The sequence below is a fragment of the Ailuropoda melanoleuca genome, chromosome 8 (assembly GCF_002007445.2).
Source record: "Ailuropoda melanoleuca isolate Jingjing chromosome 8, ASM200744v2, whole genome shotgun sequence".
In the NCBI taxonomy this organism is placed as follows: domain Eukaryota; kingdom Metazoa; phylum Chordata; class Mammalia; order Carnivora; family Ursidae; genus Ailuropoda; species Ailuropoda melanoleuca.
The window spans coordinates 114,601,385-114,617,307 of NC_048225.1; the positions used below are offsets into that span (position 1 = coordinate 114,601,385).

The following is a 15,923-nucleotide window of genomic DNA, read 5'->3' on the forward strand; positions in this document are numbered from 1 at the left end:
TAGTTAAAATTTAATAAACCTTAAACTGATGACCTTTCTTCCACAGAAAGGCCCAGAGTTGCAAAAACGAACTTTCCAATGAAATATATTTTAAGGAACCAGTGCTGAACAAAGGGCTATTTAAAGCTGAACGCTTTGTCAATTTATCAGCTTGTGAACATTCTGTTCCTGAATTCCCCACTGCCGCTGCATGTATAGAACGGTGGTGCCTTGCTTAATCGAATACTATTGATTCGAGTGTGTCACAGTGATCTCATTGAGAGTAATCAATAGTAATCCAAAATCAATCAATCTGCTCTTGCACTATCATTTATCAAATCTGAATACACCAAATTATTTGTAGGCGTCAAATTACAAAGAAGAGAAGATGGCTGCACTGGGAAAGTTAATGGTTTATATTGAGAGCAAAACCAATATCTCTCTCTTTGTAAAGGGAGGTGCGTTAAAATGGGCTGTGCCTTGGACAAATGCATTTATCTGCTCATTAGAGCATTCTAAATTTATAATTAATCTCATTCCATTCCCGAGGAAAAAAACAAGGTTTCTTATATAGGACTTTGCTGGTTCAGCACAAGTGACATACACGTCCACGTGCCCTAACTTATTTAACAACAGCACGCTAGCATTTTACAAGTCTGATAAGCTAAGTTTCAAATGCCTGTCGCCCATCTGCTGGAAAACAAGGGGACTCGACTGACACAGGACAAAACTGCATCTTCCAACATCAGAAATGATGTTTAATAGAATTGGAGTGGAAAAAGGCATATTTAATTTCTCCAGAGAATGTACAGCCTAGAAGCACCTGCTTATCAAAGAAGCTGGTGTTGATGCTGAAGGTTCTTTTATCAACAAATTCACCTGTAATTCAGTCAAGGTAATAAATCCTTCTATTCATTATGGCACACTCAAAAGCACCCCTACTATTTAACTTGAATGAAAAAAGGCACAGAGCGTCTAAAACATTTACTTTTGCTAATGTAAAAGTGTTGGCATTTTACTTGGTTCCCGATAAGCTGGTGCCAGTAACAGAGTGATTATTCTTTTCTTATTCAAAGCCTATCAGCATTTCGAAAAGCTCTCTCAATCTTATCAGGTGTATGAACAGCACAGTTACTGAAAACAGTTTGTGCTTCTCCTCTCTCTTTCTGCCAAGCTATCTGATAAACCCCCAACTAACTAACTGTATTTACACGCAATCACACAGAAGCTGTATCTTCCACACCCCGTAGCCAGACTCCAGTTTGCCAGGGATTTTTGTGCTAGGACATTAACTTAACAAAAACGTCAGCAGGGAGTACCCCAAACTGACAACAATCAAGAAAACACCATAAAAGCACTCAACTAGAATGTACAACAAACAGAAACAAAAGGAAAACAAATATGGAAAGTTGAAGGCCATCTCTTTGGAATTCGAGGGGGGGTTAAAATATATTGTGTATGCAAATACGATGAATCTCGTACTTACCTTTAATCAAAGTAAATGATCCTTTAGCAAAACAGATGAATAGAAACAGAAATTTTAAAAGAAAATATCGCTGCAATTGAGGGGGCTGAGGGAAGTTTTTAAGAACTGAGCAGGCATTTCCCCCACATTTTAGATTATCTCAATGTAGAGGCAGAGAGGTTCTATAATGTAAGCAAAGTAAGACAATAGACAATATTACCGAACTTACCCCATAAACTGAAGACAAGATAGAAAGCAAGGCTGTCACATATGGTGACCACATTCTCAGGACAGATTTTCCAATCATTAAAACCCTCATAAATGCTCTAGACATTAAAGTTTGTTCACTATAAGGAAATAAAAAAAAATAAAAAAAATACAATTTGAGAGTGTGTAACCTCTTGGTATTTTTCTTATTCTTCAGATTTAACCAACTGAACAGTTCTATATAAAGGTATGAGGAAAGAATCATCATCCAGGCTAACCTAAGTAGGTGATCTGCTCTCCATTTCTATTAAAAAATGCTTATACCAGTTCATGGTTCATACGAATTGAGAGACATACCTAATCATTTATGGGTAGTTCTTTGGAGCATGAAAGACAACAATGACATTTATAGAACATAAGAGAAATCTAAAATGTACTTGAACAACCGAATAATAAATTTCTGACCCTGGGGAAGAATCTCTGCTTGGGCTTCTGGGCATAAATTGGCCATTTGTTCCTCACCTCCCTTTGCTGAACGGCTAGGAGAGAACAGAAAAAGGCGGCCACATGCTCCCACCTGAGCCCAACTCCTGATTCTGTCTAGACTCCAAGAATAGTATGAGCCTTTCCTTAAATGCGTAGAGCAATAAGATGAATTAGCCAAGTGTGTCGTTCAGTACAATTCAGCTGATGGCTGCTTTTCCATCTGTGACACTATGATCCCATGACTGACGAGGCAGGTCTCACTTAAGTCTATGGATAAAGGGATGCTTCCGTCATTTGTTGGACCCACCACCAACTGTATACAGTCACTTTCTCATAGGAAAAGACAGGATTCTCATCAACCATTAGGTATCTTTCCCTTTCTTTGGTCATGAATAGTTGGTTACAGGCATGATATTCCTCCTCAAAATATCTGCACTACTTTAATAGATTAGTGACGATGAAGAAAGCATTGTCAGAGAATTCCTTCATTTATGGAAAAACAAACATAATTCAACACAGCCAGCTTACATTTTTGGAGAAGTTAAAGTTCTACGGTAATTTGGAATTACGGAGGGCAAAGGGCCATTGATTAAACAACCCCATATTTGGATTCTTTTCTCTAAATGAGTACCTTGGTCTCTGTAATTTTTCATATTACTCACAATTTTTGCTAACTGAGGATATAATTTTAGACACTTTTCAAAGTCAAATAAATTCTTATAAATATAAAATGTAAATATAATAACTGCCTTGGAAAGAACACCTTTTAAAACATTTTAATTCACCTTGGGAGTATTAAAAGCAAAGTAAATGTACTTATGTAATGTGCCTTTTGTTTAAATTCTCAAAAGCCATTATACATAAGTAAAATCTTCCTAGAATCAATGAAAAATCAATTTTCATGTACAAGGGAACCATCTGATCATGGAGGAGAAAAAAATTTAAATGCGTCTGTCTGCCTATTTTCTATGCATAAGCTCTTTTTCAAATTTCATTTTTCTTTTTGCATTTTGAATAAGCCACGCAAAAAGAAAGCACAAGTTTTTTTTTTTTCTCCCTCAGAAAATGTATGCAAAGTGCAACAAAAAGAGATGTCCCTTGTTCAAGATGGATGGCCCATGCTCCTTCTGAGTCTCCACTTCAAGTCTTTATTTACTTCACACTTAGAAGGAACTGAGGTTCACCACCTCAGAGACTTTTTAAAACAAGAAATCCCTTTGTTACTTCCAAAAGAGTAGAAAGATTTGAACAAGTTTAAGCTATCCTCCCTTTTTTGGGGGGTACAAACTTCATTATTGTCTATGCGGTCTGTATTCCCACAGAGTTTTAAAGAGAAGTACGCAAGCAAGCTGGTTTTCATTACACTGCTACCAGCCATCCATCTCTGATACAGTGTGAGAATTTATCGGTAGCTTCCCTTTTACTTAGCACCATCTTAACCAATTGTTTGCGGAGAAGGTGTATGATGAAGCAAAGTTAAATTGACACATCTGTGATATGCCTGACAGCCTTCAGTATGCCTAGTATTAATTTGTTTTCTTTGGCTAGGTAAGTGCTGCCAATGCATATTACACACAATGTGTACTTCCAATCAAAATGATGAAAAGTGTATATGCAATTCTGTGTCACTCACAGCAGTATGAGAAGGCACAGAAGAACGTTATGACAAAGACTGCCTTTTATAATTAAAATATAAATTTACTTTTAAGTTTTTTTTTTTTTTTTTTTTTTACAACGTAATCTAATCCTAGGTAGGCTCTCCATGAGGTTAACACTTTAAGTATGAAAGAGATTTTAAATGCCAAAGCCACAGCCAGAGGCTGCCTTTCTGATGGCCAGGGCTGAATGTTGCATATCTATATTCATATGCACAGCTAGAGCTATGCCAGTATATTGAAGTGCCCTTTAATTGACCAGTGAGAAGTCCATTTATTTAAAACAGCACCTTTTTCTTTTAATGCTTTGCCTTAGTGACTTATCTTCCAAATACAGTTTGTTGCCATCAATTAAGATGACATGCATCTGAAGAAATCAAAACATAAAAAGCAAGTTTCCTCCAAACATTTTTAAAATGTTTTCATTAAAAAGGGGACTGAGGCATGCATGTGTACACAGGTACATACAAACACACACACACACATGCACACATATACACACATATACACACACACACCACACCACAAAACCTAAATCCTCTCAAATTGATGGTTTTATATAATTGATTAGAAAATACATTTGGAAAATACTGAGAAATATTGTCCAAATCAGAGAAAAAGAAACACCTGGCACTTCTGTAAAGAAAAAGTAGAGAGGAAAGATGTGTTTGCTAAAACTCTGAATGGAAATTATTTTTAGTAGCTGAGGTTTCCTAGATCTTAGAAAGTAGAAGTCTAAAATGAACTTGAAACAAGAATGTGATGCCAGGTAAATCCTTCAAAAGGCAAAGGCTGTCACTTCTCACCCTCAGATAATAAAGAAGCTAACTTTGATCTGATGGTTTGGCAAAAAGAAACAGTAGGATTTAAAAAAAAAGAGAGAGAGAAACATTAAATTTGTTTAAGTGCTATACATACAAGTAAAGATAGGAAATGAATCTAGGAATTTAAGCAAGAATATAAATAAGAACAAGAATTACAACAGAAGGAGCAGTTGACTAAGCGTTCTTTCTCAACACTCACTCAGATTTACTAAGCAAAACCACAGATCTCTAAACTCATCCCTTAGAGTAAAATTCAAAAATTCTGAAATCTGTGATGTACTTTACAGAAATAGGACACTTACTAGTTTTCTAGATTTGCTTTCAGTAAAAAAAAAAAAAAGAGGAAATGACATATTTATGTAATGCAGATAAATAAAATTCCTATTTATGCATTTATCTGAGAGCTATCATGTTTACATTCAGATATATTTGTCAGGCTCTTGTATTAAAAAAAAAAAAAGAATGCAGCCAAGAGCTGATTCAAAACTACTTCTTGGACATGGGCCCAAACCATTATATTATGCATTTAATATTAGTAGCTTATTTCCTATTTTACAAATTATTTATGATACCAGCTTTTGAATTTAGGAATGATAATAATTAAAAATTCATAAAATCAGAATCAAATTGACTTATTAGGTTACCTGTTACCTGTCTTTCTATATAATTAAATCAATTTAGTTTAAAATCAGACCTGGCAAATACCCGAAACACTAATTCCAGGTTAAAATCATGCCTGGCAAATTGAACTGGCAACTAATCGATCAGAAAAATACTTGAGATTCACTTTACTATATATATGTAATGAACACTCTGAGCAGCCTACCTATAATATTCTGCACATACACCTCTTCCCATATAGGTACATATTTCACGTGCATACTATACATGCAAACACACATGTGTGTGTATTCTATCGACTGCTTCGGATTTTAAAGCATCATACGGTATTGATGTATTTATAATAGTACAGACCATGTATATCCATATACACATGGCGATGAAAATAATCAACAGCAAAACATACAAAATGCAGTGAGGAGAATGCGAAGCGGCAGAAATGGCTGGTGTCATCCCTACACTATCAAATATACACATAAGTATGATTGGAGAAAGAGAACCTAAATATTTCACTGTCAGAGAATGTAGAGAACGGCAATTCATTTCTATCTCATGTGCTTTAGGACAATGACAATTTAATACAAGGCCAGTGGATGTAAAAGAGATAAAAACTGAACAAACTGGGCGAGTGTAATCAAAGATTTTCTCCAGAGAGCTGGCTAGGGCCGGAGCTCATATGCACTTAGAACAGATCAGCGTTGTATTGTTTCTCTCTTCCATGAATTTGCTATGAAGCAAAATTCCAAGCCAAGCTTATCTACTGCAATGACTTTAAAGTTCTATAGAAATACCTCCGATGTCTTCTTTTATTTCTAAATGCTTAATAGGCGGTTCTAAAAAGTTTATTTGATATTAATTGGTTTCACAGAAATCATTGCTAATAATTGCCACTTGTCTGACAAAGTATCAACCATAAGCACAGATTTGAATTTGTTTTATGAAATCATATAAGCAAAACCTTCAGTGCTGCACAGCACTTTAAAAGTAAAACAAAGAAATATTTTTTTTTAGTCACTAGGCTAAAACAAATGTTGAGGAATTTTTTACAAGTGATACGGACTTGAGACTGGGCATTACGCCTGCCTTCCAAAAGAAAGGTCTCTTCTTTGTCTGTAGTTCTTGCAGGAGTAAGGTATTGTGAAAGTATTGTTAAATTGACTCAGAGAGAAGTTACCTGCCCTCTTTGATGAATAGCACCATGTATCTAAAATTAATTGCAAAAGTATGGCCCAGCTAATGAGATGGTCCTTATCTTTTCTCAGCACAGGAAGCACAAGTATTTTTCTGCTGGCTCAATATTTTATAAAAATGCCTAAAGTGTTATTAACTAAGTAAAAATCTGATTAAAAGACCTCAAAGACCCAAATTATCGTAAATTCTAAAACCTGGAAAACCTGGAGTTAAACCTGATTTCCTGTATTATTTCCTTTTTCAACCTTAATTTCTTTTCTTTTTTACTTTGAAAAGAAAACCAAAAAGGGGGGGGGAATCTTTTCTCCAGCTTCTATTAGCATTTTTAAAAGCTGAATTACAATATCCTTTTTTATAAGGTGGTCAATATATATTACAGGTCAGATTAAATCAAAGAAATATATCAAAGGCCGTCAATTTAGAATTAAAAAAAAAAAGAACAATGATACCTTATTGGGGGGAAAACACTGGAAAAATGATCATCCATGCAAGAGAATTAATGGATATCCACATGGGCTTTGCTAATAACATGGGTTAATTACCGCTGCAACACACAAGGCTCAGTAAATAAAGCAGCAGTGCCATAAACACATTAAGATGAGAAACCATCACTATAAGAACCAGCCAACACCATCACCCTTCCCTCTGCCCAGGAAAGGGAAAGCTGTTTTCCAGCCCCTTCTGCAAAAGGAAGATTTCTAAACTTAATCACCAAATGTATATAAGGTAATACATAAATACACTGACACAAAGGGCTGGTGAAACATGGGGTGCCCATCATTTATTCACCACTCCCATTCCACATTTATTCCATTAACTCAGGAACACTTATTTTTGCTTACTCCAAGGAGAAAATCACATGTTACATAATATACACTATCTGGCTATTTTGACTATCTATAGTTTGGGATATGTACAGTGGCTATTAAATTTTCAGAAAAATAGAATTAATCTGTTTGCTTTAGTGCTGTGATGGGCAAGGTTACAAGATTCTACAGCTCAAGAACACTCACCCCTGAGTGCAGCTAGTTGTCACTTGCAGCAATTTACAAAGAAATCATCTGAAAACCCCACCTACACCACCTACCTTTAAGGCTGCAGGTGTTTTCAACAGATATACAGAGAAGAAACAGGAGGAAAAGTAATAGGAGCTCCAAGTCTGAAGTTTAAGTGTTCTTAGAAAAATAAACTTAAAGTGTCTGTTCATAGTTTCCAAATAATATCACATCTAAAGTGATTTAGGCAAGCTCCTATCTTTAAAAAAAAAAATTGTATCCACTCAGATTTAGGCTTTTTGTTGTTGTTGTTACTGTATAAATTTTTCCTTCCTGCCTATTTTTATCTCACGTATTTTGACATGATAGTATTACTTTTGGATAGTTGTGTTTCAATTTACATTAGCTTTTAATAAGGAGAGACAAGGCCGAGAAAAAAAAAAAAAATCAAAACCCTGACACAGAAAGAGTGGACCATACAAAATAAAACTTGCCTAGCTCCAAAGAGGAATTTTAAAACACAAATCTGTTTCATCTGCAATGCTTGGATTTCAATGATCAGGCTGAATTTACTAAACTGTTCCCTCCTCGCCTTGCCTGTTTTGGAGTGTTTCAACTGCCTTTCCTTCTTCCAACAGCTGTGACAACTGTTAAAACAGTCAGTAAAATTAAGTCCGCTCTATAATCCTGTAGTCAATGTTACATTTTAATCAGAGGTTGAAAGGGATTCGTGTGATGAGCACACTCATTTAGAATGATTAGACGGACACATATGTCAAAATGAGCAGATATATTATTTTCACCTATTTATGCTATCAGTTATTACTGCTATTAAATGTGAAACAAGCTTTCAAGTATTATATTCTTTAATGTGCTGGCACATTTCCTAAAATAAAAAAACACATAGTTATAGGTTAACATTTTGGGCTCTCCTAACGGTGGTCAATAAATTGCACGCATCTTTTTAACAGCCTCCAAAACAGAAATTGCCTAATATTTTCCTCTGAAACTGCATAACTCTGGTTTCATTTCTATGTATACACACACGTGATAGGGTTTAACCCAGTACAATTACTATGAATATTAATAGCATGTATAAATTCTGTGGCTTATTAATTGAGACAGAGAGGCAGATGCGTTGCTTAGCATTAGATCTTTCTGTCTGTCCAGTGAACCACGTAACCATCAGAACTGCATCCAGACAATAAATCTGTATTTTTTAAAGATGACTTTTAATTGAGCCAAAAAGAAAGCTAGTTTGAATCTTGCGCCAAAGCCAAAAGGACATGTGCCCTGATTTCATTTAAATGCATCTGCTTTTAGAGGCTTATCTAAACTAATTATTCAAATTAGCTATAAGAAGTTAAATTCAAGAAAACTACTTTAAAAAGAAGCCTCTGGGGGATTTTTAAAGTTCGTTTTGTTTATTTATTTACAGGAGAAAGTTCAGAATCTGGGTGAGCTTGGATAACGCCTACTTCCCGACATGAAGACATTTAGACCCTCCAATTCTACAGCCCCAGGTGCACTAACCTTCAAGCTACACTTGAGTGGACAGTCCTACCTTTGTTTATTTTTCATTTTTATTTTCACACAATTTAAGGTTGTTTCTTGTTCTGAGTGTTTCAAACTGGATACAACCTTCCAAGCTCTCAGTTCCTCCTACGTCCATCTCTTGGAGAATATCCCTTGTGAGGGTGTGTATGTGACTGTGAGTGAGTGTGTGTGCGTGTGTGTGTGCACGTGCCAGTGTGCATAGACATATATACACACACTCACACTCCTACACACACGAGCAGCCACTGAGACTGCAAGTCACTTTTCATCTCTTACTTAATTACACAGCAAGGCAATATGCAGTCACTAAGGACAGCTAGTGGACATCTACCTATAATGCACTACCTCATCTTCAAGAGTTTTAGATTTTCTTCACAATCTATAGAGAGACGTTTGCCAAGAGCACTCTTTTCAGAATTATAACAGCTGATATTACTGTAATGTGAAAGCAAAGCAATATAACTGACTCAACAGAAAGATGATCCAGTGACAGCTCCCGTGGTATTCTAATATTTTATCTTAACAGTGGGTTGAAATTAAGTTTATGACCTACTCACTGACACAAGAATGCCTAATTTACTTGTCCTACCCCCATCCACTTCTCCCCCACCTTTAGTGTTCCGAAGACATGTATATATATATACACACACACAAATCCATGTGCATAAAGATATTCATAAATCCGAATGAAACTGCATATAAGAACAAAAGTACTTTTCTATATTTTCTGGACATGATACATGACACAAATCCACAACCTCAACGTTGTCTATTCAAGGGGAAATTTTAAAAGTCACTACTGTTTCTTCTTCAGTTTTTTCTCCCCTTAAATATTTATAATGTGTGAAAATCTCATGTTACTTAATGGACTGATTTGTCAGTTAAGTGCTGACTTAATGCTAACCATGCAAATAACATTATTCTAGCCCTGAATTGCACAGGGCTAGTTTTTAAATTGTTCTCTGAAGGAGAATTAGTAAATGTGCAATTTTGCCTCTAACTCTGCGCGGTAAGAAATGACAGGGAGCTGAAAATATCTGTCAAACTGCAAACACATAAGAGGCACTCAATAGTATAAATCATTTTGAATATTGTATTTTAAAACATCTTTCCTTGGGAAAATGGGTCCTAGTAAAAGATGCATTTTAACAGTTCACTAAGCATTTGTGCCAAGTGCCTATTCTTAGCACCTGAATAAGAAGTGACTGTCACACAGCTGTTTTACTGACAGTCACTGAGCTTTGCCTCAAAGGTAACACTGTAGTCAGAGAACAATTCTCGACTTACTGAATTAGGAGATCACCCTCAACACAAAAGGCACAAGACAGACACAAACAAGCACTCGTGCACACAACATACCCAGGGCATTACCTGAATCCGTGTGCAAAGATTCTAAGTCCACCCCCACACACGCACCCCCACGGCGAGTTTTAAAAAAGGAAAGAAAAAGGTACCTACTCTTCCTCGTAGTGCAGGGAAAAAGATTCAGGAAGGCAAAGTTCTACCGAATCCATGTGCGACCGGCAACCATTATTTGTGCACCCCCGCTATAAATCAAAGTTTCCTTGACAGAGCACGGTGCAATTAACACAAATGTTCTTCTAGTGACAGGCCTATAGGCACAGCCAGTTGGGACCAAAGCTCTCACACTCTCCTAATCAAGGACTTAAAGCCCCGATTGGAGCTTATTAATATGAAGTAGGGCTTTACATATGCAGTCCCACCGGCCCAGCCTCGCAGCCGATTGGGGGGCCTCTGCCCAATCAGGAGGGAGGCGACGGGAGGCTGCACGGAGCGAGCGGAGCCAGGCAGGTAGGAAGGGTGCAGAGAGCCGAGGGGACTGAGAACCGCGAGTGGGAGAGAAAAAGGGAGCGGGGACGACAGCGATCGAAACGCTCCCAGGAGAGACCGTGCTTTTTCTTTTCTGTCTGTCTGTCTTGCTTGCTTGCTTGCTTTTTCTGGGAAGCTACAAAAGAAACATAACTAACTTAACTCTCTAGGCACTGGAGGGATTTGTCTTTGGTGTCTAACTTAAGACCTATTTTGCCTTGAAAAGAAGAACTCACGCACACTCTGAGTTAATTTGGGAAAGGATTCCGCGGAAGGTAGAGAATTAAGTTTGTCCTGCCGTTGTCTGTGTTTTAAACCCCCGGGGACCGCTTCTTATTTAGTGCTGTACTTCCCCCATTTATTCGTAATCGCGTCTTTTCCTGGTTTCCTGATACATACTGGGCATTTGAAAAATCAAAGACATTCTTCTAAATTGTTCGGGCATGTGAGCCCTTGGGATCGTCATCTCTGAGGTGGAATGCAGTTTTGCACAACTACAGAAGAGGAAATAGTGCGTCAATACAATCTGAGAGAATGCCTATGCAAATTATATGTGTAAACATTTCTTTACCTGCTGTCTCTCTACATATAGATATACAATGCATAGCTTTTCAAAGCAAAGGTAAACAACTGCAGGACAAATTGGCTTCTCCAGTTACAGGGGTGGGGGTGTGCGGGCTGTAGGGGAAATAGGACATTAAATCCATCTCAGTGCATTTTGACAAAATAAAGACTGTTTCCTTCCCCCCCCCCCCGCATAGAGAGCATTACTACACAGTGCACTAAAAGTGTTTTTAATCATATACTTATTTCAATACAAGCTTCCAAACTGGGAGGCATATACAAATCTATATGATTTTACCCAAAACATCAGTTTCCAAATGAAATGCAGTGTACATATCTGTTTCTCTACATAACACACCCTGAATGCTTTAAAAAAATCAACCTAGAAACATTTTGTAAATCATCACACAGTCTGGCCATTATAAGGATTAGTTTCAAGCAGATAATAATTTAGGAAACTAAGAATTCTCCATCAAAAGTGTTTTTTTTTAAGGGTATAAGAAGAGCAGCTTATTTTTCCTCCAACAATGCAGAATGTGTTCTTAGTTTTCATGTAAAAAAGAGTTTTCTTAGGTTCTATTTTGAACTACAAGTTATTTTATACTAGCAAATATATCCAGCTATTTTTGGCAAACTGCTCCCTTATGGAGAGTGGAAGACCCACAATTTTGATATAATTCAGCTCTACTGCTACCAACCTTTTGCATCTTAAGTGTTCCACGATATAAATAGTATAATCTTTGAGATCAAAATAAATTAGTTCAGATATTCAGAGTGTGTTAAATTCACTAAATCAGAACTCAGCTCTCTCTCTCTCAACCCTTTCAAATTTTCTAGGTCTTTAAAAAAACAAAACACTAAAATAGAACAGCCACATTAAAATTCAGAATGTAAAAATGACAGACATGATTTGGTCCCCCCACAGAAGAAAGCAATTTTCCTGCCATGTATTTGGCCATATCTAAGATATGGGCCTGATTCCTTTTATTTGTGGTCTAAATTCATACAAGTTTTTAGATGAGAACTCACATAGCAAACACTGTGCCTGAGAATACTGTATAAAAGCAGGTAGTAAAAGCTTAATTACCAGTAGCATTATGCTGTCTATATTGTTAAATGTGAACTCTGCAATTAAGATGTAAATTTGGTTGTGAGCAGTGAATTAAAAGAGCTTTGAGATGTAGAAGAAAATCCAAGCATTCTGCAGACACCGGAAAAAAAAAGAAGAAAGATTTGTCTATTCAATCTAAAATGAGACATGTAATCATTTTATAATTAAAAAAGAAATAAAAAGGCATTTGAAATAGAAACATGATTTTTCTAAAATGGAAGCTAATACTGCATTAGAAAGAAAGAAAAACATCTTTGGTTAGAAGATTACTATCTTCATTTTTGAACAAACTAAAATTCTCAGGGTAATTAATAGATCCAGTTGTACACATTTTTAAACAATATTCCAAAAACAGAGCTTCTTTTTTATTTTTCCTAAAGACTCTTTTTTAAAAAAGAAAGGTTATTTCATGTACTCAACCCAGCTTAAAGCACTCAATACATTCAGATTTTGCACCTGTGCAGAATCCTGCACTGTATTCAGTTTCTCTGCATTATCATGCTGTGACAGAACCTGTTTATTACTCCTTTGAAATGGCTTTTTAAAGACAAGATTTGTAGTCAATTATTTACCAATGGACCTTAAGTCACCACATTTCATAGGAGTCATCGTTTACTTCCCAGAATTTTCTTATTTACTTTTGGGTACTTATTTGCCCCACCATGAACCACCGGATTTCATTGGTATATATTTTAAACATATTTAGACTCTTCCATGTGTAAGTCTATTCTGCGATCACAGAGCCACATGTACAAACACAGCGTATCGTCCCCACTGATCTTTCACTAACCATATTTCTTCAATGCAAGGAACAGTGTCCACTGAGCTAGCTGCTTTCTGAATGACCAGAAGTATGCTAGTGTATAGACATACATGGATCTGTATGCTTCCCTTTGGGATCAAAGTGTCACCTTTATAAGTCAAGGACCTAAGATTACACCCCCTGTCTTGAATCCAGTTTAACCAATTTAAAATGTAAAATAATATCTACCGCACTAAACTTGCAAGACAGCTTCCAGAATATTTTATAGACACGCAGCTTAGTCATCTCCAGAATCTTCCCTAGCCACAGTTTTCTCACCTTGAAGGAGGGAACAGTGGATAATCACAGGAGATACACATATCATGAGCGATACTGAGCATAAATCTTTTAGAATCTCAGTGACAAAGGATATGGGGAAAAAATGAAACAAACAAATAGATAAACAGCCTAGAATAAACACATATTGCTATTCAGTCAATACACTTCACAATCTTACCACAAGGAGTCTACCCAAAGCAGGAAAAATGGAACTAAATAAAAGAACCTCTTAGGTCTATTTCACAGGGAATATTAATCAATTAGTTAATATCCATCTATTATGCACCAGGCCTTGGGTCCATGCATAGTCTCAATTTCTTGTTCCTTAAACAAGGCAGGCACGTATATCCAGACAAGTTCATCCTCAGACCCCAACTCATGCACAGACACCAGCAGAAAATATACTTCATTTCCATTTGAAAGAACAGAATGGCAACAAGCAAAACTCAAGTGCAAACATAATGTAGCTTCCTGTTTTCTATACCAGAAATTTTACTGTATTTTACTTAGAATCCTTTCCTAAGACATTCTAACAATGAATTCTTATGTTGCTAAAAGATGATGCAAAATGTTTCATCTTGCCATTATTGCATATTAATAGCTACTTTTAGTTCCCATCTTCCTTTTGTGAAAATTAACAGGACTAATCTGTATCAAAATGCTTCTAGTTGTCACACTATTTTGGAAGCAAATTTTTATATTATATTGCACATCTGTCATTTGTTAAATATTTAAAACTAAACAAGGCATAACAAATTTAGATTCTCAAATCATCTTATAATCTACCCTTGTGGATTTTTCCTCAAGACCATAAACCCTTAAAAAAGCTGTTTAACTCTTTGAACCATCTTGCCTGCTGTCTTTGATAGACTGTGTATAGTATAACGTACCATACTGCAAAAAGCAAGTCAAGACTATTACGAACTACTATCTGTAACGCTTAAAAAAAGCTACAAATGGGGGCGCCTGGGTGGCACAGCGGTTGAGCGTCTGCCTTCGGCTCAGGGCGTGAGCCCGGCATTATGGGATCGAGCCCCACATCAGGCTCCTCCACTATGAGCCTGCTTCTTCCTCTCCCACTCCCCGCTTGTGTTCCCTCTCTCGCTGGCTGTCTCTATCTCTGTCGAATAAATAAATAAAATCTTAAAAAAAAAAAAAAGCCACAAATGAACATCCCTGTGAAAAGAACCCTGACGGGCATGCAGGAGGCTTAGAAACCAGGATCCCTTCTGCATCCTCTCGTGACTTGGGTGGCCTTGAGCAGATCACCTCATTTACCTATCCCTCTTTTTCTCATCTGTGCACTGGGATTTCTTTTATGCTATAAACCTGCTTAAGAATACCCCTTTCCCACTGGGGACATGAAGACTGCTTTTGGAATCAGTATGACTACTTTTCTCTCTATCACCACCAAACCTCCATCAATTCATCATACCTCATCTTCTGTTGCCTTTCATTTCTAGGGCACAGGCTTTGATATTTAAATTATTGTCTCAATTGGCAAGAAGCAATCATTTCGACTGAAAGTGATCCCTTCCACAGGAGCACTAATAAAAACCTTGCCTTTTGACAAACCTCTTGTCCTATAAATCCATCCCATTCCCAAATTACCAAGTCCATGTAAAAAGCCCATTCTCTGGGGAGCAATTACTTCACCTCTATAATACACCAAACTCTTTTCCCAGTGTTTGTGCAAGTGGGGGGATGCGGGGGTGGGGGGAGGAGAAGAATCAAAGGAAGACAGAGAAACTAATAGAGGCAATTCATTTTCTGTTTGATTAATTCAGGATTATTTCACTTTCATTTCATCAAGCTAATAAGATACATAGTAAAATATCAGAAAAGATTAAATTATAAACTACAGTAGCTCCAGTGGGAAAAGTGACTTTAGTTATGCTGTATTTCCAACATATGTACGTACCCTGGTGAAATACCAGATGCATTTTCTAATATTCTATGAGCTTTCTATAATCTGTATGGCATGTATTTACAAAGCAATAGTTAACATTTTGAGATTATACATTAATAAATGAATTGCAGTTATATTCTTTCCTGAATGTTAAGCACCATGAGCTAAATGCAGAAAACATTCAAGGTCAATGTCCCGTTTTAGACCTTTTCAGGCAGCTGTAATATTATGATAATCAAGCTTAAAATATTCCTATAGAAAGAGTAAATTAGCCTTTTCACTTGAAAGATGATTATGATAAACAATAAACCTAAGAGAGGACAAAATCCCTATTTTTAAAAGCCATGAATTGTTGACTCAATCATGTGTGTGATAGTGTTGTCCAAAATAAAGGGTAGCTTAACTCTGAGAGGACAGGGGTTTGGGGGGGGGGGGGTAGTGGAGACGG

The 15,923-nt window shown here is 36.6% G+C and overlaps 1 protein-coding gene across 3 annotated transcripts in view; it reads right to left on the reverse strand.

Moving 5' to 3' along the window:
* The window catches only part of ESRRG (estrogen related receptor gamma), a 578,927-nt gene that overhangs the window by 210,626 nt on the left and 352,378 nt on the right, over positions 1-15,923 (reverse strand). The window contains exon 1 of one of the 3 annotated variants that reach the window (XM_011232602.3): positions 10,439-10,618. The exons of 1 other annotated variant lie outside the window; for it this stretch is intronic. In XM_011232602.3, the coding sequence (XP_011230904.1) occupies positions 10,439-10,494 (56 nt within the window). In that variant the 5' untranslated portion in view covers positions 10,495-10,618. Of the gene's footprint in view, positions 1-1,673; positions 1,756-10,438; positions 10,619-15,923 lie in introns of those variants that run through there. One more of the 3 variants, XM_034667188.1, reaches the window with a different exon arrangement.